Source organism: Protopterus annectens, chromosome 3.part1 (assembly GCF_019279795.1).
Source record: "Protopterus annectens isolate FY-2018-M chromosome 3.part1, PAN1.0, whole genome shotgun sequence".
Lineage (NCBI taxonomy): Eukaryota > Metazoa > Chordata > Ceratodontiformes > Protopteridae > Protopterus > Protopterus annectens.
In genome coordinates, this window is record NC_056732.1 from 248,930,549 (window position 1) to 248,955,931 (window position 25,383).

General features: G+C 37.8%; 1 protein-coding gene across 2 annotated transcripts in view; it reads right to left on the bottom strand.

Annotated features, from left to right (window-relative positions):
• Positions 1–8,633, bottom strand: part of LOC122798078 (corticotropin-releasing factor receptor 2) — a 1,424,487-nt gene extending 1,415,854 nt beyond the window's left edge. For both annotated transcript variants that reach the window (XM_044066741.1, XM_044066740.1), the window contains exons 1-2: positions 8,068–8,633; positions 7,776–7,895 (exon numbers count right to left, since the gene is read on the bottom strand). In XM_044066741.1, coding sequence (XP_043922676.1) covers positions 7,776–7,895; positions 8,068–8,194 — 247 coding nt within the window. In that variant the 5' untranslated portion in view covers positions 8,195–8,633. The remainder of the gene's footprint in view (positions 1–7,775; positions 7,896–8,067) is intronic.
• Positions 8,634–25,383: the final 16,750 nt, after the last annotated feature.

Below are 25,383 nucleotides of genomic sequence, written 5' to 3' on the forward strand. Positions count from 1 at the left end.
AAGCTCAGTAGCCTTAATTTCCTATGACTCCTATGATTCAAATACTTCATCACTGTTCAGTTTTTGATGTCCTGCTTTTCATGGGCATCTCTCAATGTACAATTTTATGTAATGATTTTAGGTTTTAGTGTTTATATTGTTTCAGATTTACTTAACTATTTATAATTATGTACATATTATAATTACCTAGAATGCAATGGTTGATCAATGTGGAACTTCTCTCCCCAGGCCTCCACTATAAACTGGTCACAACCTAGTGGGCAACAAATTACCAAAAAGTAAATACAAGAAACATATTTCAATTTTAATATTGAGTTTACTCCGAGTTCTGGAAAAGCTTCTGTTACTTGTGTGAAGGTCAAGGACAGAAAGATATAACATGGTCAGCTGGTGCCATTGGCTATGCTATAGTATGGTGTCCCATCAAAGCTGAGGAACAAATTAACAAAAATCTGCCTGAAGTTAAAAGCCAACAAATGTAAACAAAAATCTACTCTTGAACAGTAACTGTAGCCGGCTCCTTTACTGATCCATGAAACACAAGTGTAAATGCACTATCAGCACTCATTTCCAAGCTGTGATATGACCTGCAGCTTCTTAAATGAGTGCAGGTACTGTACTTGTAACCCATCAGCAAATGCTGATTTCATCCCTGAACAACTGGCACCAGGGGCACCCACACCCTTTGCCCCACCATGGTTATGGATTTGGAAATATAGTCTGAATGAACTCCATTAAAGGACACAATAGTTGACAGACAGCAAGGAACTGTGATAGAAATGTGGTCAGTGCTTGTCACAGCAACAACTGTAACACCCAGTTGTATGTAAATCTCAAAGTTAAAGAGGCCTTCCATGCTAAGCCGGCAGGGTATGTAATTTTGGTTCCTAGGCATGGGCAAGGTAGAAAGACTGCAGCCGTAGCAGCCATTGAAGCAAATGGACAAATCTTACTTGATTTTCATAGGTTCATATGTTTATAGGTGTCTACTAGGCTAACAAGCACAAGGGCCTTTTTAAGCTTAGCCATGCATCCCAAATTTCTGACAAGTTCTGATACCCTTGATAAGTGTAAGCAGGGGCTTGGGAGATAAAGCATTTGCAAGCAGGGACCTGGGAGATGAGCCATTTGCAGGTTATCTGTGTCCATTAGATACATAGATGCCAAACCAGGGATGAAGTTTCTGTTCCCCATCCAGTTGTCCAAGTTATACTTGAATTCAGTTAGAGAGGAACTCTGCTTCACATGGATGTGGAGTCTGTTCCAGAGACAGAGCAGACTCTGAGATACATAGCTGTCTCTCCAGCAGGTCCTAGTTATACCACAGGCAAGATTTGAGTCTTTAGAATGGGTAATTCTCGTGCTGTTTGTTTTGTGGATATGCAGGAGGTCCAGTGGAATGGCAACTGACAATGTTCTGTATGCCAGGAATAGATCGCCCCTCAAAAGCCTGTAGGAGACAGAATACAGGGATAGGGCCTTGAGGCAGTTTGCATAGGACATTTTACTTACATCCTGTATTTCTTCAGTGAGGAACCTCTGCGGAAGTTCCAACTGTTGGATATGTCTGGTTAGATACATACCAAAGGGGGCACTGTACTCATTTTGATGAGGATGTGGACAGTGGCTTTTAGATGACTTTGCAAGAGGTTTTGGTAAACCACAGTTTGACACAGGAGGAGAAGGAGGGGTGGGACATTTCCTAGGCTGTTCTCAGTAAAAGTACAGCAACGCTGACCACATTGGGAGACAATGACAAGAAGTGGAAAGAACACTTTAAGAAACTAATAAATTTAGTTAGCATGTCTTTCTCTAAGATGATATTGACAAAATAAAACAATAAATAAAAAATACATACAGATATGTGTAGAAAAATGGTATTAACACGTCACAGAATAAAACAACCAATCTTTTTTCTAGCAAAAGCATTTTCATCAAGAAAAACATGCAAAACAAAACATAACACAAGAGTGTACAAGATGGAATAACCTTAAGCTACCGTTTTTGTCTAAAGTAGCAATAATTAAAATGAACATATTACCTAGATTAATATATCTATTTATGACATCTCAGATAACTATACATAATAAATTCTTCAAACAAATTAATACCTTTCTAGCAAAATTTGTATGGGAACCTAAAAAGACCAGAATCTCCTATCAAAAACTAACACTTCACAAGAACAAAGGGGGTCTGAACTTGCCAGATTTCAAAACCTACTACTCTATTATCAACACTAATAGAATACTGAGAATAGCAGAGTATGACCCCTCGACAAAGATTGGTTCACTGGCCTGGGTAACAATATACTAGAGGTACATAAAGACACTAGACATCAATCCCAAAGTGCGTCCCTTCTTAAATAAAAAAGATTTACAAGCCTATAACATAATAGAGCCACTAAAACATTCTATAAATATAACAAAAACCTTTTCACTCCTTAAACCTTGGACAAGCTATGTTAATACTACAACCCCTCCATAAAAATCCTAACTTAAAAATAAACAACAAGATGCTAAACCTAGACTCTTTCCCTCGGTTAAAACATAAGAGAATCCAAGATATCTACCCATTCCTCAATAGCACAACTCATGAATTAAGAAGTAATCTAAACTTACCTAAAGTATATATAATAATTTTAAGACAAATCAAACAGGTGTATTCCAGTTACCTCCAAAACCCTACCATACTCGAAAGTGACATTGAAAACTGTACCCTGCTTTGGAAGACTATGTTAATGTCAAGGAAAACAATAACGAACTCATACAAAATGATAGGGGAAATCAAATTCCAGAAAGGCCTTCTCTTCTCTAATTACTGGAGAAAATTAAAACCCGATATGGATGACCTGCAAATAGTAAAGGCAATAAACTTAACATTGAAAACTATTCCACTTAAAAAAACTCTTACACGCAACTCGTGATAAATAATAATGTTTATTTCACCCCAGCAATTCTTCACAAATTCAATGCAATTAAGTCCCCATACTGTCTACACTGTAAAGACCAGATTTCAGACCTAATACATACATTCTGGAGTTGTAAATGCGTTTTCAAGCTTTGGAATTCCCTTAAGTTACAGCTGCAAAAAATGGGGTATCAAGCATCAACACTAACATGGGAATGTACTCTTTTACACATCCTCCCAGCCAACATCTCAGGAAAACAAGCTAACCCACTTATAATAATTTTCTTATTAATGAAGCTATACATAGCTTGCAAATGGTTAGATCCTGTAAGTATCTCTTGGGAGGAATTCAAGAAATCTGCTATTAAACATCTACTGGCATGTAAAATAGTATTGGACAAAAGAAACAAAAATATGAAAGTCCGAGCAATCTGGGAACAGTCCTATAACATCTTATTAGCATAAAGCACCAGGTACACCATATCTTATGAACTGGAAGTATTCCCATGAGTACACAGCTTAACTATGGATGAAGTATCACTTTTGTATGTGCTGTTTTTAGACTAATGAAATTAACTGGGAAAGCATTGTTGTATATATTGTAATTAGGTATGTTGGATGACCTGGGTTGGGAGGGTGGTCTAATGGTTAAGGTATTTGCCTTACAAACACAAGGTGCAGGGTGTGAATCTCACAAGGGATAATTGTCTAGGCTTAAAATAGCTTGCAAGGGCAGTTAGCTTAGTACTAATCTATGAACCTACATGTTTCTACTTTATCCACAATGTATAACATGCAAAGATGGTCATTTTGTAAATATTGAATGGTTATGGTTTTTGCAAATGTAAAACAAAAATAAAATTATTGAAAAAAAAAGAACATGCAAAACAACTTATCATGTCATAATTCAGTTTTATAATACATTTTGAGGCTCATGCTACAGTCAACAGTCAAGTTACAAACCATCCTCTGAAACTTTCATCATCAAGTAGCCTTGTTCTACAAAATTTTAAATCCTATTTAACATTTTCATTTGTTTTATGATTCAGATTGACTGAAATAAGTAGATTGTTTCTTGGTTATTTAAAAGTGTTTAACTGTTAATTTTCTTTCACTTGTATTAGCATATAGAATGTAACACACACATGTGTATATAAACACACACACACACACACACACACACACACACACACACACACACGTAAATATATATGAGTGTACTCATCCTAAAGGGCAATATATACACTTTTTTTTTTATAGATAAAAATGCACATGTCCCTTATGGTCAAGCTTTCCTGTAACTTCCCCTGACACTATAGCATTCATTGCCCAATGATTCAAAGTATGTCCGTCCAACATTCACAACTCACACAGCTTAATTTGTTCTACAAATTCTAAAATATGTTTTAGTATATTATGCCTTAGTGTTGTTTTCCAAGACAGCTTAAAAGCTCTTACATTTTAACTCACACCAAGTAATTAATGCAGTAGTTTTATAGCCTTTACAATATGGCATACATACATTACTTAGGCTGCTAGTAGTTGCTTATTAACATTGTTCTGTTTGAATAGAAAGGACATAATGGAGTCAAAAGGTCACCATAGTTTACTATAGCTTACAGTCACCTCCATCGTCATACTGTATACCCACATATATCCAATAGAGCAGCCACCGCATGCTGTCATCTGAGTGTGTTTGCTTTTGGATTGGGATATTTTAAATGAATAACCAAAAAAGAAACACAATTTCTTTATAATTCCCTCTGAAATGATTTGAAAGATTACAGTGTAGTTCCTGAATCACACAATTCACTTTTTCATTATAACATATTTTGAATATTGAAAAGAATCGCTTCAAATCCAAAAGCTCACATATAAAATTAAATTTAAAAGGGCATGAATTCTGACCACAGTTTTCCTCTTACACTTTCATAATTCATTCTGCATTTACAGAACAAAGCAAGTTTATTAAACAATACTTTAAAAGCTATACAACAAACTGCTATGATTTGCCAAGTAAATTAAAAACACAATTATTCTCAAGTACCATGCCTCTATAAAACATGCAGTTATTTCATGTTATCTACATAAATAAGGAAAACAAAATTCCTAGAAATTCCTTTAATCTCAAGAGCTAACACATGCCACTTTTTTTTATCTAATAAACTTTGCTGATCCAGTCCCAACTAAATGTGTTTGTACTATAGGATAATTGTGAGAATAATTTTAACACAATGTATTTTTTTTTCAAATAACTAGCAATGTAGGCAATAAAACAGAAAAAAATATGCATTGTAGGACTGCATACTATGATGTTATAGACAGTAAGCATAGAAAATAATGGAGTGATCGGACTTTTTTTTTTTTTGCTGTTTACCACTCTGAAAAGAGAAGACTCACTTTGATCAAGTGCTCGGTCTCAGTCAGGGTACTATATGAAAAGTGAATCTGTTCCTTTCTATGCAAGTCATGGTGCTGCAAGTCACCTTCAGATGCAAAATACAGGTAATTAGTAATATGTTTCTTTTATTTTTAAAACATATTTCCAGTTTGGACAATGTTTAAAAAAACTGCACACAAAAATGATAGGAGATGAAATATACATGACATCATCGCATATAATACAAATATGAATAGCTTTACAAATGGAGTAGAATATTGTGAGGCTGTATCAAAATGTTAACTAATTTCTGTCACTCATAATATATGGAACCTAAGTTACTATTTATATATTTTAACAGACCTGCATTTTTGCTACCTGTAACTACTGTTCCTGTTCTCTTTTTTTGACTTGTTAGTGCCTGTTGTGCAAACATAAAACCAATACTGATAGATTATAACATGATAAGCAAACTTTGTTGTATTACTCTTTCCGCATATAGTGGTTCACTTCATAATGGATTGGTAATAGTAATAATACTGACTGCTCTTTGCATACCACAACTAAAGGGCTTTATTTAAAATGACAAATCAAAACTATTCACTGAATAGTAGCTGGAGTTATATACCAAAATATACTCAGCTATCTTCTTAAATGTTGGTTGTGTTCTTTTCGAACATACAAACCAAGTTCTGAAAACAGACAACAGCTTATCAGCTGTTGTGAATGCACAATATATGTTTTATCAGTGTATGTGAGCCTGTTTGTACATTTATTTGGTGTGTCATTTATATTCTTCAAAATTCCCAAAGCAAAAGCATTACCCAACACTACATTTGCTTTTAGTAAGAATATATAAATTATGCAAGGAGAACATCCCCAAGAATACACAACAGTGAATTCCTTAAATCACTGCAACATATTTAGCATACCCACAAAATCTGATTTATAACATCCATTCATAGACTAAGGTCACATTTGTAGCATGATAACGCAAACTAAGTGAGGTGATAAAGCAAAATAATTTCATTAATATTCAGGGTAATCCACAGACGTTTTACTCTGCCCTTACTCACGGCGAAGTCACTGGTTAACTTAAGTTTTACTCCCTAATGTGCACAACACTGTATCCAAAACGGAATGGTAAGCTTAGTGAATAGCTTGATAGCTACAGCAAGGGAATTCTGCCTGAGTCGTCATGACAATCATTTGTAAACTCAGACTCAGATTAAACTGTTGCCTTCTAGTATCTTTCTGTTCCATCAGGAGAATAGCTGTCTGTGTTGGAGTTAAATTTTTCAAGTGGGAAGTCCACCGGAAAAGTTGGCAAATGTGCTATGTGAAAGATGAGTAAGGAAAAAGCACACATGTATTATTCCTTTCTTTGTCTTTGCATTGCTTTAAAGCACTTTGATGGTAAAAATTATATTTTTAGGAAATCAGATTTAAAATGCAGATGATTAGAATGATCAGAAACTAGAGATAATTTATGAGACCATATAGAAACCTACACAATGTATAAATGGCCCAACTATGTGTCATCACTTTTGCATAATTAACAAACAAAAAATCCATAGAACTGGATGTGTGTCTGAGAGACAGACAGACAGAGAAAGATAGCGAAGGAGAGAGATAGACGTAGAAATAGCACACATTTGAGTAGTGGAGTTACTTATCCAATTTTAGGTTTGCTCAAGAGTGTAAAAAAGAAGACAGTCACTATACTTTCAGACTTCTTAGTTAAAATACCTGCTGTAGTATCCCATATTCTTGTCTTCATTGGGTTTTTTTTCCAAGGAGTGCATCCCAGTAAACTGCATGACAAAACAGCCTGGATCTCAACATCTTGAATATGGGTCTCATACAGAAGCTTATGTTGCCCTAATTGATTTCTGTTTGTGTATATTCAGCTTAATGTTTTTATTACATATGGTGCACATTAATAAAACAGTACAGCTCAGTTATTTATGAACTGGGGTGTTGTATAACTCACATAAGTTCATGCAGTAACATTGCATACAGACTGTTTCATATAGCTACCGCTACTTTACCAAGATTTGTAGTGAAATATTTCTGAGTTAGAACGTTAAAACTGCAAATGTTGAAATCGATTATTCAAGGGGTTCCCCACTGGCTTTCACAAAACAATAAAAATGCAACTCCATACGTTGTAGACATTGCTAAGTCCTCTTAAGGCACACTCCCAAAAGGTGGGGGGTGTTACATTTTGTTGTACATTATCGCTTTGAGCAGTCAAATGCACCGTCAGCCTTCATTATTTCACTTTTGCATTTGAATTTAATGGTGTGGTCTAAAATCGGTCAAGATATGTATGCTTTATTACAATCGGAAAAGTGAAAATGTAAAAAAAAAAGAAACAGAATCACGCTAAACTTAAAAAATGAGGACACCACTAAGTTATCGAAAGAGTGATCACAGAAACAGGAGGCAAAATTAAACATTTTTTTACACCAATGATGATACTTACTCGTGGTGTTGTACTTAACCCCGTTAAAGAATTCCGGACACGGTCTCTCTACAAGTTGTCCAGATGAACTCCTTGGCCAACATGTTCCTAACTGATCAGTCGTAGCGTTACAATAAGGACCTTTGAAAAAAGGAAAATATACAGAATATGTCTACTGATTTGTGATTCATTATGCAATGCAGCTAGTTTAAAAAGAAACATGTTATAATATGCTACAAATGGAGGTGCGGGGGGTACTATGTAACATGCAAGTTAAGTACAAAGCAAGTGCACCTCCGGTTTAAAACCCTACCGTCAAAATCCAGAAGAGGTAAGGGTGAGCTCCATAAAAAATTCTCTGACAACACCTCAATGAGGCTACAGTTAGGATCGAACTCATCCAAGATCGCTTGAATGATCAATGCATCCATACTTTCCATTTCCACAAAAACCGGTAGCAGGAACACTAGAAACAGATATGAAATAATACGCGTGACTGGGTTTGCAAGTGATCATCAGATGAAGCGAAATGTCACTTCTCTGAGGCTTAGTATCTGAGAGGAGTTACCTATAAAATGCGCTTCAGCTTTAAAGCCATGACTCTGTCAAGAGCCAATTAAAACACAGGGTCGGCCTCTTGCGCGGTCTCCATTCATTCTTCACGGTCCCCACTTCTAATTAATGGCTACGTTTGTCCCATAATCAGTTTTCTTCTTAAAATAGTTTTATGTTTTTTTTTCTCTAACCGCATTATATCATAGTAGACAGCATCGTTGGAAAGCAACACTCAAATAACGAAACTTGCTGGAAAAAACTGCATTGGAAAAATAGAGACTCGTCTGTTTGCCGTTTGCCTCTACAGTCCTTCAATGCCAGAATTCTCCACTCCTGTTTTTCAGTCACTATCTCACCTTCGCCTGTCTCGAGCAGATCCTGATGTGAGGCGCCATTGGACAGCTGGACAGCCGCGCGGCAGTCATGTGCGGCAGCGTGGTGCGGTTACTACCAAGGCTTTGCGTACTTATGGAAGTTGTAAACAATGCACTACAAGGTGTTAAGCAGTAATTAAGTAAGTGCATCTTTAAACCCAAAAATGTACGCTACATGGGAATACATATTCGTGTCCCATTTTTATTTATTGTTTATTTGTTTTCCAATAAGAGTATTACAGATGCTCGCCCTGTAAATACTTCGATGGGGGCTAAAGTTGTTGTACAGATCAGGCAAAGAGCTTAATAATCATTATTTATGAAGCTTACTATTACTAGGGAGTGTGTGCATCTCCTTTGGACAGATTTGTTGTACTGCACAGTATTAGCTATTTGCTTCAAATAATAGCCGGGTGCTGATGTGGACTGGTCAAGGAGAGTATGAATAAGACGTGCCGAAGTTGTAGTACTGTCGAATACTATTGTATTATTATTATTATTATTTTGTGAACTAAGTAGTAATTCTTTTCAATACGCGTGAGCAATGTCATAACGTCTTCAGTAGAATTGTCCATAAAGGGTTTCCCAGAGACTGCGGTCTGCAAAAAGTGGTGCTCCCTGGCGTAACTCTTAACTTTCCAGATTTTCGCAGAACGTCTAGATTTTTGCTTTATATGTTTTGTCTGCCCCTCGTAGAATTTGTGCTTTTCTAGCAAGTCATGGGAGATTGAAGTCACTAAACAATGATAACCTTTGAGTTTTAGTCTTCACTCCCTTCAGAAAATACATTATAATACAACTTCTGTTATCTTAAGTTTATAAGAACAACATTTAAACAAAAAAATTCTTGTTTTGGTCCCTTTTTGGTTTTGTCCACATTTCTTGCTCTGAGAGGTTTAAGTGTATGATGCAATGGCTTCAAACTTGGTAACTAACTCCCTAAACAATATTCAGCCATTTCTGTGCAGGCTACGGACGGACGTCGTCTGCTTCCACAGCAGAATAACTCTTCTTTAGGAAAAACAAACACACTCTATTGTTACCGGAGTACATTCCGACAAAGCTAGCAAATAATAAAAGTATGTAGATTTGTACATTGTTTACACTTTATACAGCACTAAGAAAAAACACCGTTCTGTTAGTAACTAGTAAATTGCAGTGATCGAGCCCGGAACTTCCTCTTCCCAATTTAAACCTGATGGTTTAAGTAAGAGGGGCACTAAGCCAGGGCAAGCAAGAGAGCTGCCCCAGACCTGTCACGATAAAAAATGCATTACTACGCCACTGCAGCGTTGGATGAAAAACTCAACTTCTTGTCTTGGACGTAAAATTTATGATGAAAAGAAAGATCCTCGTTAGAAAGTTTGACTATGCCCAACCATGCCAAAAGACAATCTAGTTGAGGGTTGCGTTTTATTTTACATGTGCTATGACGTTTATTATGAATCCCGAAAAAAATCGCAGTGTGTTGTGTGTAGCAAATAAATGCAGCATTTTAAGTGTTTTTTTTTTTCAGATATGAGCTCCAAATTTTTACTACAAGGCAGACATTGACTAAACTGGACAGATGAGCTCAGGCGATGAATAAAATGGAGATAAGAGCACAGGACACATACCTTTAAATCTCTAAGCGCAAGAAAATCTGGACAAAGGCAAAATAATTAGGGAACATTTAAATATTGCTCTTCGAAAGTTGCTAGAATAATACATTGTGCATTGGCATGCATTTTTCTGAAGGATATGAAGTCAGAAACACACGTTTGTCAATATTTACTGGCTCCAGTACTCAATGAGTTTTTCCAGAAAACCTTTGATTTTATGAGGAATAGACCAAAATGGCAAACATCTTAGCAGTCTGTGAAAATCTGAACAGTTGAGTGGCATGACAGGACCCCAGTTCTAGAATTTTTGCACTGACATATGAAGTGTCACGTTTTTTTAGCAGTTCTTCTGTAAGATCTGCAGTATTTCTGAGAAACGGTTGTGCATTTTTACAGAGAGGATAGTGATATATATATATATATATATATATATTTTTTTTTTTTTTTTTGCCTAGGTATTATCTGCTGTGTTACTGTACTTCATACACATGACATTCCAGGCTGTGTGTAGCAGAAATCTCCACTAATCTCAACATTGTCAACAGCTGTTCTCCAGTTCTTTATGGGTCAAACATATAAATAGTGATGTATGTAAAGCATATCTCTCAAGTGTCCAGATTTTTGCCCCATATTTTTCAGAATTTTCCTCATAAGATGTGTGGTTTTGTGGCAAATCGCTGAGGAATTAAGTCATTAAATAATTACACACATTTCGGTTTCTGACTTCATATTCTTAAGAAAATGCATGCTAACATGTTATTCTAACAACTTCTAAGTTTATAAGAACAGTATTTAAAATCTGTCTCAATTACTGGGCATTTGTCCCCACATTATTTTGGGTTGTGTCCATATTTCTTGTGTTAAGAGATTTGGTGGTATGATGTACAGATATATACACAGAATTTATCAGTCTGTGAATATACATGTGCATGCGTATCTCTCTGTGAATGTATACATACATACCCACACACATATATGTACACACACATACATATATATATATATATATATATATATATATATATATATATATATATATATATATATATATATGCGTGTGTGTGTGTGTGAGTGTGTGTGTGTGTGTGTTTCCTACATTCCTACATTACGGTCAAATCCTAAAGTAGCACATCCACAGTCATCGTACAGAGAAGATTAGAAAGCCTTCTGACCAACAGTGCAATTATTTAGCAAGCAAATATCAAAAAATGTCAAACAATAGGAGGCAGCTCTGCAGGATTACAGCTTTAATTATCTGCGAGGGGTGGTTGAGGACAAGGGAAGTCTGAATGAGGAGGTCAAATGGTAAAATCAGAGATGCTACAGGCAACTGGCACAGACTATCAGGGATAGTGTGTGACAAAAGAAAGCCAAAGAAGCTGGCAAGTTTGTTTGTTTCTTTCTTTCTTTCGGCTTTTCCCGGTTAGGGGTCACCACACCAGAACTCCGGTCTGCTAATGATTGGCAGTAGATTTTTTACATGCTGGCTTGCCGGGCCTAACGCACAACCTTCAACTAAGGAACGCCCATTCACTCATGTCAACACACAGAAGACGCTCTAACTGAGAATCGAACGGGCAACGTCTAACTGTGAGGTGACAACGCTACCGCAGCACCACCACCGCAGTCAAGTAATGTTAACAAATTAGTGTTGTGACCAGTGCTTATGTCTGACACAGACACTTGAGCAGTGGAGGCAGGGCAGTTAAAGAAGCCTGAGGTGATGGAGATGCATTTCCTGAGATGGTTAGTAGATTGCTTGCTGTAGGGGGTTCACTAGACAATCCTGAAGTACTGAATTGTCGATTTCAGTATTTCGAAATTGAACAGTTGAAAGTGCGTTACACGAAACTGCACTATCATGAATGCAGAAATGTTGAATCTGCTGCCGTGGTGTCACGTTCATGATGTACAGTGCGGTTTGTGGCTTTAGCTGGGGATTCAGGTAAGTGGTGTTTACTTAAGGGTATTGGGTAGGGACTTTAGTGTGTGTGAGTGTGTGTAGTGGTGTTTTTCTTTGTGTTTAGTGCGACCTCGGAGTTAGTATATATAAGTAAGGGGGTGCAGGGGGGCTTGCCCTCTCTGCTTATAGGTAGGGCAGGTGAGTTTGCATGTTCTGTTGTGTTTGTGTGTGTTGTTTTGTTTGTTGTAGTGTGGTTAGGTAGGTGTATGTGTGCTTGTTTGTGTAGTGGTGTGTGTGTGTGGTCACGATTTTGGTTTTCATTGTGGGTTTTTGGGTATGTGAAATTTCGCTTATAGTCTCAAAATACTGAAATTCAACATTTCAGTATTTCGTGATTGTCTAGTGACTCTGCTGTAGGACAAATGAAGAAATTAGGACATTAGAGAAGAAACTGTAGTAGCTCAAATTGCAGGGAAGGTCAATAAGAACAGATTATGGAGGTTCAGTCACAAGTATAAGAACACAAAAGATGATTTGGTGAAGAAGATATGGGACAGAGTGGAAGATGGCAAGAAGAAACACTGACATCCAGTCAAGAGATGGTTGGACTCCATGAGAGAAGACCTATAACAGTCACACTTGACTGTCAAAGCAGGTAGGACAGTAACAGTGAGCTGACAGAGATGGTGACCATTGACATGACACCCCTGTCCCTTGTAGAAAACAGGCCAAAAGGCATCAATGTTGGTGGTAATATCTGTTTGTGAGTGTAAGTGGTGGGCTGGTCTGTCATACATTATTACATGAGCTATCTTGTTTTGTGAATGCAGAGAAAAAAATACAGTGTGAAATGTTACATGTATCAAACTATATATATATATATATATATATATATATATATATATATATATATATATATATATATATATTATATATATATTTTATATATAATATATATATATAATATATATATATATATAACATATATATATATATAATATATATATATATATGTATGTATATATATATATATATATATATATATATATATATATATATATATATATCTGGGTCCCCTACAGAAGAACGACAGCTGAGAAGACCGAAATCCACATAACTGACACCACATGGTCGACAATCAAAATGCCGACAATGGGGAAAAGGTATGTCTCCGTAAAATGCGGAAAGGAAAGATTTCCATTCCTGCACTGTAGTGCGATCTCGGAGTTGGTATATTAAAGTTACGGGGGGTGGAGCCCCCCACAGGGGGTGCAGGGGGGAGTATCCCCCTTGCTAGCACAAAAAAGGAAATTTCATTTTCCTTTTTTGTGCAGTAATTACGTTGTTGGTGTTTCGATTGTCGACCATGTGGTGTCGGCTATGTGGATGTCGGTGTTTTGCGCTGTTGTTCTTGTGTAGGTAATCCATATATATATGTATTTATATATATATATATATATATATATATATATATATATATATATATATATATATATATATATATATATATATATATATATATATATATATATATTTATATATATATATATAGATGTATATATAGAGATATATATGTGTGTGTGTGTATATATATATATATATATATATATACACATACATACACACACACACAGTATATATATATATATATATATATATATATATATATATATATATATATATATATATACACATACATATACACACACACAGGCAAAGGTGTTTGCGTTTATAAAGTCCAGGAATCTCTGTGCCTGCAAATTTGAGGTTGTGTAGCATTCCCAGTCTATAGAGGGATAACAGGGTAATTAAAGTCCCCCATGAGTATTTTTAAGTATGAGCTATGGGATTCCTGGGACATACAGGATGACCTTTAGCTTGCTATGGCATGGTGTGGGACTTTTTCTATGGTAATCTAAACGTGGAAAAACTGTAGCACATATTCCTGTTTAACCTACATTGTTACTGATGTAGACTGGCACACCTCTACTTTAGTCTTTGTCTGTGCAGTTGCAGGTGTAAATGTGTGTAAGGGACCAAAGCCTTGCACTGCTTCAGTACTCTCCCTGTTTCTAAGTCATGGTACCCTCTGTCTCTCTAAACCACATCTTGGTAACTGCACAGATGTCTGCAGTTTCTTGATTAAATTCCTGGCATTGAGCTGTAACACCTTTAGATTCCCATGAATTGATTTTGCTGTGTTGGAAGGTTTGTTAATTTGTCATTGTCTAAAAAAGGCTCTATGGGGAGGATGATGTTTTATCCAATGTTCAAAAGCCTAGAGAGTATAGGGGCAGACCGTCCCTGGCAAAGCAACATTGTTTGTTAACCATATTCTGTCATGCTGACAAATATTGTATCCACTTAGACTTACAGGAAAAACTAAGCCAATTATTAAAGTTAGTCATCTTTTAATCATGTTAAGGCTTCATTGATTTGTGAAGATAAAATGCTGCTCAGTGCTAGTCACATACCAGCCTGAGAGCTCCCTAATATCTCTCTTCATATAGTCTAGGGAGGTACATAGATATTTTTGTGACACATTGTTTTCCAAACGTTATCAGTGTCAGTGTCCTCTCCCAAGTTATCTATGGATAAGGTTCCTTCTCTAATTTCCTCTGTCACTCCTTCTTCACCTCTCCCAACTCACAATGTTCTCTCTTTCTCACTCATTTCTACTTTTTATTATTTTTTTTCTATTTTTCTTTATAACTCAACCTCCTCTGCTGTCCTACATCACTAAAATCATTTTGAATTCCTACCGACTATCCCCTATTAATAATATCATCTCTTTTCTGCAGTTACTCCACGATTTCTAATTAAGCTTTATGTCCACATTTTCTATTTCTCATTTTTCCATTTATACATATTTTTTTGTATTTGTAACAATGTTTTCATATGCCTCCATAGGTATTACGTCTTCAAGACATAAGTACACTTTTTATTTTATGTATACATTGCATTCAAGCTATGATGTTTTATGATTTGAGAATACTTTTTATTTCACTGTATACTTTTATAGAATGTATGTTCTTGGAGCTTTTCTACCTGGACCTCCGCTGAAAATAGATACTCTGGACCCCATCTGGACTTTCCTGGTAAACAAAATGTCAAATAAATAAGTAAATTATTAGGCTTTGTGTGTGTGTGTGTGTGTGTGTGTGTGTGTGTGTGTGTGTGTGTGTGTGTGTGTGTGTGTGTGTGTCTGTGTGTAGATCCCTATCAGATGATAGAAACTTCATTTGTCTGAATCCCATTTGACTGAGACCTTCTTCTTCTTCTTCTTTCGGCTTTTCCCGGTTAGGGGTCGCCACAGCGGAACTCCGGTCCGCTAATTACTGACAGTTGATTTTTATGGTGCAGAGGTGCCAGCCCAACTCCCAACCTTCAACGAAGGCACGCCCAGTCACGCATGTCTTTCGAATGCCACTCAACCATGGGGAGGACATGCAGACTCCACACAGAAGGCGCTCCATAAGACTGAAATTTCAAAATACTGAAAAATCACTTGACTGAAACCCATAATACTGAAACCTTACAATGCTAAATTTCAACGTACTGAATTGTACAGTGGACAATATAAAACCAGAGTAGGTGAGGGAGCTACTCTCCTCACAGCCCCCATTTGGGGGGCTGTGCCCCCCATTCCCCCAACTATATATACTAACCCCAGGATTCCACTACAGTGGGGAATGCCCTTTTCCCCATCGTAGTGCAATCCTGGACTTAGTATATATAGTTATGGGGGTATTGGGAGAACAGCCCCCCACCTATTCTGGTTTTATATAATCCAGTTTACAATTCAGTATGTTCAAATTTAGCATTGTAAGATTTCAGTATTATGGGTTTCAGTCAAGTGATTTTTCAGTATTTTGAAATTTCTGTCTTATGGTCTCAGTCAAATGAGTTTCAGTCATATGAAGTTTCTATATACATACACAGATATAGACATATTTATATATATATATATATATATATATATATATATATATGTGTGTGTGTGTGTATGTGAACAATGTGCACATATATTTATATATATGTAAACAATATGTACACACACACATAGATATATATATATATATATATATATATATATATGTGTGTGTGTGTGTGTGTGTGTGTGTGTGTATATATATATATATATATATATATATATATATATATATATATATATATATATATATATATATATATATATATATATATATATATATATATATATATATATATATATATATATATATATATATATATATATATATATATATACAAACACACATGCATATATATAAAACTATATATTTATAAATATATATTTATATTCATAGATAGATGGCTTTTCTGTAGATAGTCAAGCTGAAATTCATCAAGCGTCAGTTGCACAAAGGGAAAAAAAAGCCAAAGAGCAGAATGTCAGCTACTGTTTGCAATAGAAATTCATTGTCAGTGTGATTTATAAGGATATTCCAGCAATGATTCACTTGCTTTGGGAGATTTCTGCTTCCTTTGAGTTAGTGAGACTGTGGAGTTGGTGTATATAATTACAAGAGTGTGGTTGGCTTGCCCCCCCACCGTATGGGGGGGCAGGCAATAAATGCTTAAAGTTCATTTTTTGTCCATCCTTGTTTCAGGCATTATTTTCAGGATTTCAGCTCCCCAATGTAATGGAACCTACACACATACTAGATTAGGTATATATATGAAGGTATGTATGTGTGTGTGTGTGTGTGTGTGTGTGTGTGTGTGTGTGTGTGTGTGTGTGTGTGTGTGTGTGTATACAGATACAGATACAGATAATGCTTATGCATGTATGTGTAGATCTAGACAGTAAGGCACATAACCGTTCACATGGTGCAGGAATCACCACATGCCTATGTAAGCTTATGAGGGATGAGTGTCTTACTACTCCCGGGCATACAGCAATGTCAATGCCATGTATATCCCTTACTACCTTACTGCCGCTATAAAATAAGCATCTTTAAATTTATATGCAGTAAACTCTAAAAGAACTAGTTTAGGCCAAATATGTGGTATTTTGACATAAAGCAGTCCTTCCACAAATGGTTACACATCCTTTTGAGGTAGTAAAAAACACCTTTTTTAATACTCAGTTCATAATGTTGCCCATTTAAATGGATATTTTGTAAATGTAACATGAAAATAGGAGTAATACCTAAAGTTACAGGCCATGTAGTAATGAAAATAAACATTTTTATATTTATTTTCCTAGATTATTTTTCCCTTCATGCCTTCTTATCAGTAATCCTCCTATAGAGGTCTTGAGCCTGTTTACTCCTTTAGGATATTATCCAAGCAGCTACAGAGGTGCTTTGTGCCATCAACAGCAGTATGGTAATGAGGACATTTCTGTTTAGGTACAATGCACGCCCTTGGTACTAAAATAAGCACCTCTTGTCACTGAAAGGCCTTATACGCCCCCCCCCCCATTGATGTGTTGCCACTCCCATGTTATTGAGGAGTACTATCGGCAACTTAGTGACACCAGTCCCACATACGAGATCTCCGGTCCTGGCCATTTCAGTACCTTAGAAGCCTCAGTTTACTGGAACAATATTTCCCTCTTCTGGAATGGTGAAGCTGGCATAAGCTTCCACCTGTCATCCTCCTCTAGTGTACCACTTCCAGTGCTTGAGTCATTAACTCAAATTTGGGTTACCTAGGCTGTTATGACAGCTTCATACATCTATACCACAAGGCTGGTCTTGTAAAATGTTAATATGTTTGGCAGGTACATATATTTTTATAATGTTTATGCCATTTACCTTGTCATGTCATGTGATAAAATTATAACTTTGTCATTGCACAATTAAATCATAAAAAGTAATGTTACTATTTTTGCACAAAAATTTTGCAGGTAATGTGTGAAATGTTTCTTAATGGAATGGTGTAATGACCGTGCATCTGTTCTTACAACAGGGTCATGAGGATGGCATTTTGAAAATGTATTCTTAAAGATTTTAAATCCAGAAAGTTATAAATAAATATTTATCAATTTTTCTGTTAAGTGTGAAAGTTAGGTATCATTTTTTTTCTGATCAAGTTATGGAGAGATATCAGTCTTTTTATGTGTTAGAATCCCTTAGTCTCCACTTGTAGGCCAAGTGATTCTGAGAAAGTCATTTACCCAGACATTGTTGTCAGATTGCTCTTGTAAAGAGCATTTGCACTTTGTCTATCTTACGTGATAGCACTATAGCTTTGCTAAATTTCAGAAAACTGTGTGTATTATGTCATATTGCTTCCAAAGATGAATAATACGGGTCTATTGCATTCTATTTGCTCATGACACTTGCTCAACGTGCTCACTGTCACTCATGCAGAAAGATAAGTGCTCTTTCTTTTTCTCTGTCTTTATTTCCTGTAACTGTTTAACCTTCTCAGCACTCTATCCTATAAGTATGTATAGTCCTACGAGAACCCCACCTCTTACCCTAAAACTCCATTCCCTGTCCCTAACCCTAACACTCCCTTTCTCATCCCTAACCCTAAAACTCCCACCCCACTCCCTAAATATAAAGCACCCCTCCCACTCATTAATCTTGAGCCTCCCTTCTCGCTTCCTAACCCTTAGTCTGGCAGTTGTCTTAAAGGCTTAAGGAGCTGTTATTAAGCTGTTTCCTGTGGTCCAGTGGTGTAAAGTTTGATTCCCTTGGCTTCCATAGTCTGACTGTATGACTCTGAGCAAGTCACTTAACCAGACACCTCTCACAGGCAGAATGTAAAAAAAGGTCCATGGAGATCAGTGCTCTATCCCAGAAAATATATATAAATAAATAAATAAGCCCAAAAACATTGTTCTGGTCCCCAACCCTAAAATCCCACCCCCACTCCTTAAACCTAAAACCTGCATCCTGACCTGTGCCCTCTGACCTGTGCCCTAGTCTACACCACCACTCTCTCACCACAGTTGCTGCACTTGTCCTGCTGAAACTCAAATAGTACGCATGGGTAAGCTGTGGCAGCTGCTGGTCTGAACTCATAATCAAGTTCTAGTGTGAACTTCAGCCTTCCTGAGCTACAAGATGCTCCAGCTATCGGCTTCCAAAAAAGCCTCTTGTAGTAGATTCAAATTGTACCTCTAAGGCAATAAAATCAAATAAATATAAAAAAGAAGTGTCTTTATTATTTTTTTATGTTTAAGATCATTAAAATAACTAATTCTTAATGGCAATATTTTTCAGAATTGTAAACTTACTAATTTGCCCTTTTAAAGAGTAAGGCTTGTGAAGGATTATTGCTATAGTAGTACTTGAAGTTCTAGTGATAAAACCAGATATTTCTGCTGGGTTCCAATGCACTGCTATGTTTCTATTCATTTGCACTGTCATTCTGGTTAAAACCGGCAGATTTGTAAACCTCTTGCAGGTATTGTATAGAAATGAGTTTAAATATGGTACTACTACTGCATCTCCTTTCATATTACTGGCTTAAATTTATTTACAGTAATAATATACTACTGACATTGTTATACATTATATAATGTTTGATTTATGTATGATAGATTCAAATAAAAATGAAACTTTTTTTGGGAAAACATTAGTGGTAATTAACTGACACAATTTCACTGTCATTAAGATTTCTTAATTGAGTTTTTCTTTAATGCAGTATTGATACTACTTTTCCTATAATGAAAAATGTGTGTTTCAGTTTTATTACAGGGTTGGGTAATGCCTTTGAAATAACACAGTATTTTTATTTCTGTTCACCACACAATAGTTCTATTACGATCCTTTATTGGTGGCCAAGGTAAGATTTCTCAAGTGCCAATTGTCCTGGGAAAACAATGTCAAGGAAAACAGTATTAGTCGAATGTTTCCATTGAAAATCATTGCCAGCGTGACTCCTAAGTGTGTGCTGGCACATTCTTTTGGGAGATTAGCCCCTTCTTTGAGTTGATGCCACCTTGGAGTTGGTGTATATGTTTCAGGGGGTGATGGGCTTGCTTCCATCATTGGCAGGATGCAGGAACACTTCTCCTCCTCCAGAAAATGTTTAATGTTAACTTCTTTACCATTCTGCGTTTCAGGCATTATTTTTCAGCAGTTCTAGTGCTTGCGGTTTTACATTTTTACGATCCATAGTAGAACTGTTTTATTTAAATTAAGTACATTCATAAAACACTTTAAACATATTATGTTAAAAAAAGTTTAAATATGATGCTATTATTGTATTTAACTACCCATTACTGACTTGCATGTTGTTTTCCAAAGAATATAGAGCTGCTATTCTAATATGTTGTGCAATATAAAATGTTACCCATTTATGTCAGACTGAAAAAAATAACATTCAGAGAAAACAGCACTCACAGTAATTTCATTTATAGGTATGATTTTCTAATGAAGTATTTATTAAGGTTATAATAACATTGTTCTTTCTCTGATAAATGTTCCTTCTGTCACATGGTTGCTGAAAGAATATGGCACCATTATTTCCGTTGATTGCACAAAACATAGTTCTGCTTAAATATAACATATAGAGAAATCACTTTAAGAAAATTCCATAAAAATTAGTTATACCCAGGTATTCATGAAGCTTGCGCCAGGTGCAGGCATGGCATTGGCATTCCAAAACCAAATATGGCTGGCGAGCGATCCAGGTACGAGCTGTTTCCATGTGCACTACCTGTGTACGCTATGCCCGCACCTGGCCCCTGTATGCTACTTACCCCATTTGCAGCAGTGTAGCATGCAAATGAAGGTAATTAGCAATCCAGGAAGTGGTGCAGGTGTAGTGTAAGCATGCAAAAATGTAAACCGTAATAAACGGTTTACATTTTTGCAAACATAAAATCAGAGCCATGACAGCCGACCAAATACATGCATTATATTGTTAATATATGCCAGTGGCTAAATATATAGCCATTGGCATAAAAAAAACATGTACAAAATGTAAAAAAAAACATTTAATTTTTTTTACACTATCGCAAAGTTTAAGCGTTGGGCAGTGGTACGCAAATAGGATTGCAAGGAAAATAAAAAAAATATAGAGTAAAACTGCAATGTAACACATATCATGATTTCCCCATAATAGTCAATGGCAGGCATGTTACACCACACCATGGTGCAAGGGTTGCTAAGGAGCTATGACAGTGTTTTGCGCAGTAGCTAGGAATTAGTAGGCAATGCCATGCAAATGAGAGGAGTAATAGTGAATCACAGATTCCCCGCTGGTGTAAGGATGCACCTCACAGCATAGCATTATAACACAGAGGTGTGCCCTTGAGATAAAAATGACATCAAGAGAGGGGTGTGTCTCCTTTGCTATAAGCAGGTTGGAGCATTGCTAATCCAGATTTTCTGAAGGAAAGGGGTGTGTTGAACTGGCTATAGCATTGCTTAGCTGAGAGCACACAAGGTAACTGAGTATGCATGTGAACGGAGATTAAAACACACTTAAACTCGGTAAACAGGGTTGCGTGGTGGGCACTGGAGCTGAAACAGGAAGGATATAGGAAAAAATAAGGAAATGCTGCAACAGGGAAGTTGGAGTACAAATAACTAATTAACACCTAGTATCCTACAGTGGGCTATTGACAACAGCTAACAAGGCTGCAGGCAGCTACCTGCAGAACCTGAAAGGGGAGGGTCTGTACTGCAAATAAAACACTAAAGTGTCACAGCAGAACAAAGCAGAATTGCATTATATCAGCTACAAAACACATTTTGCAACACATGACTGGGTAGGGAAAGTACAAAACAAGAAAGTAGGCAGGTGGATTCATGCCTGATAATGGGGGGGGGGGTCCAGGTTTAAAAGTGATTTAAAGGGCAAAATATTAATCAAGGGAGGCAAGCATAACTCCACACTACAGGCCCCACACTTGCAGTACTCACTGTAAAACCCATAATTAAGATACCCTGCAGCTGGAATTGCTCATACACAGCCAATGACATCAGTAGCATCCATAGCACAATAGTATAAAGTGTGAAAGCACCTCACACACACTTGTGTATTCCCATACACTCTGCACCATTGGTGTATACATACGGGGAACTTTTAATATGTACATGTTAGGGGCTGCCATAGCTTTGATCCACCAGCATGTGTTGGAGACTGAAGGTGGTGTGGAGGATGATGCTGACAACCACCTCAGGCACCAGAGGAGGAGAAGAGTGTTCAGACCCAGGGTAACCTACCAGGGGCTACATGATCTGGAGATAGTAGAGCATTACAGGGTGGACAGGGACACCCTACAGCAACTTGTGGAGCTGTGTCGGCCACGCCTCAGAGCCAGAAAACAGAGGGGAACCCATCCCAGTGGACATGAAGGTATGTGTTAGCCTGAGAATTCTATCCACAGGTACATTTCAAAGGCCAACTGGGGATTTCATGGGGATCTCACAGGTATCAGCATCCAGGGTACTTCACCAGTTCCTGGATGCCATGTTACCACATACCAATGAGCACATATACTTCCCCTGAATACAGGAGGAGATGGCCAGCAATATGCATCTCTTCCACTGTGTGGCAGAATACCCGGAGGTACTGGGTGCAATAGACTGCATGCACATACACATCAAGTCACCACCCAGCAAGCAGGGTAGGCGCTACATAAACCGCAAGGGATACCCCTCCATCAACTGCCAGGTCATGTGCAATGCTGGGGGCATTATCATGGATGTGTGTGCTGGCAGCCCTGGAAGCTATCACGACTCCCACATCTGGCATGCCTCATAGCTGTATCAGGTTATTTGCCAGGGGGGACATCTCAAATGGCCACCTGGTGTGGGATGCTGGCTATGCACTGGAACCGTGGATGATGACTCCCTTTAGAAATGCACACACACCCATGCAAGAATGCCATAATGAGGCACACGCACACATCAGAATCATCATAGAGTGTGTGTTTGGGATGCTTAAATTATGGTTCCATTGCTTGGACATATCTGGTGGAGCCTTGCAGTACTCTCCAGGCACGCGTGCCCACATCTTCATTGTATGTGCCATGCTACACAATATGATCCTGTGGAAACAGCTAAAGCAGGGACAGAATGGTGAAGGCACTCACAGCCTACCACCATTGCCAAGGACCCCACAGGCATGGATGTACTCAGACCATGAACACCCTGAGACAGCCCCAGTAGGCAGACGGAGGCATGTCCAGTATGCCCATGCCTTGGCAAGGAGGGAACGTATAGCACACACACTGACAGTGTAGGCAACTAGGGACTGACACCTTTCTCCACCTGCACACACAGTAAAAATGGATGGTACACATACACAAGACTACCTGTACATTGTCATGTATAGGCAGTCTACTGTGTGCATCCAGCATAGGCAGCCCTCAACTATTGCACACACAACTGCTATTGGCACAAGGTAAGTCAACACCTGAACTGTAAATTAAGCTATCAGCATGTGCTAATACTGTATGTATAGGCTCATAGGTTTATAGGTAGGTACTTGGCTAACTGCCCAAGGGCATTCATAAGCCTAGCCAAAATGCGTCACCTGTCAGCTTTTGCCACCTCACTGATTAATTAACTGTCCCTCTGTGGAGCAGAGCCAGTGGCAGGATCCCTGGGGTTTATCTACTGTTCCCCATCCACTCTTCAAGGTTTCTCTTGAAGAGTGTTAGTGAGGGGCTCTGTATAATGTAATTAGGGATGTTGTTCCAAAGCATGGGGAGTTTCTGTGACAGGAATCTGTCTCTCCAGTATGTTCTAGTTAATTGTTGTGGCAAGGTTTAGCTCACTACAGCATGTGGCTCACTGTGACATGGATTGCCATAGGTGGAGTATATCCATTAAGCCTGAGTTAGACATGGCTTTGTTGGCCAGCAGAGATAATCTCTGAGTAAACGAGATGCCACTGAGTAAAGCAGGAGTTTATTCAGTCTTGCTGCATAGGACATATGTTTGAGGCCAGTAATCTTCTTGGCGAGGTACGTTCGTGGACCATCCAGCTGTCGTAAGTGTCTTCTGAGGTACATCCCAAGTGGGTTATCATACTCTATGATGGGACTGATGAGTGATGAGTAAAGGGACACTATAACCTCAGTATGTCTAGATGCGAACCCTTTAGTAATCAGATGGCCTACATAGAAGGATGTCCTAACTACTTTGGAGATATGATTGTTAAAGGAGAGATTACTATCTACCTTAGTCCCCAGATCCCCTATTACCTTGTCTGTATTAAGATGGCTGCCACTTATGTGTTAATATGTGGGGGTTTAGTTTTTCCCAAATGGAATGACCATGCAGTTTGTGGCACTTAGCTTGAGGCCATGACTTTGACACCCTGTGTCGGTCTCTGTGAGGCCCTTTGAAGGATGTCTGTGTCAGCTAGACTGTATATGACAATTATGGCTCCCAGTTTGCAGTCATTGCCAAACATGGTCTGCCATAGTCCACCTGTGTTTTCCTGTACCTCTGAGAAGTATATGCCAAACAGTAAGGGTCCCAGGACTGAATCCTGTGGGACACAAGTTGTGACTGGTTAAGAGTTGGACCTGGAGGCTGCTAGTCTTACCATGTGGGTTCTGTGTGTAAGCCTGCTGGCAACCCATCCTGTGATGTATGGGTTCATGTACAGGCTGGTGAGTTTATCAATAATACCTGAGTGGGGAATGGTGTCAAAAGCCTTGGCGAGGTCCAGGTAGTATGTGTGAACCATCTCTCCCCTCAGTTAATGCCTTGTTGACTGTCTGTAAGATGTCAAACAGGTTCAGTAGGCATGATCTGCACTCAACCAAACTGACGTGGGTTGGGTCAAGTGTTTGGAGGTTACCAATGTCTTTGTTAATGAGTGCCATGAGGATGCACTCCATAGCTTTGCAGACCAGGCTAGTCAGGCTTATGGGGTGGTAGTTACCATGGTCAGTTGTGTTTCCACCTTGGTCGAGTGGAATAACAGTTGCTATGCACCATTGTATGGGCATGTAGCCTGTGTAGAGGCTGAGGTTGAAAAGCTTAATAAGGTGGGGGGTTAGTTTGTCATGTAGTGTTTGCAAGATGCAGTCTGGGACACCATCTGCCTCCATTGACACTGTGTTTTGCCATTTGAGAGGGCTATTTCCACCTGTGTGTCTCTGATGTCTGGGATACTGTACTTTACGGGTATTGTTGTGTGCTTTTTAGGTGGTGAAGTTTGCAATGAATGTATCTGCAAGGATGTTAGCGATATTAGTAGGTTCAGTATATTTTGTGCTATATTGCACCGACACAGTGCACATG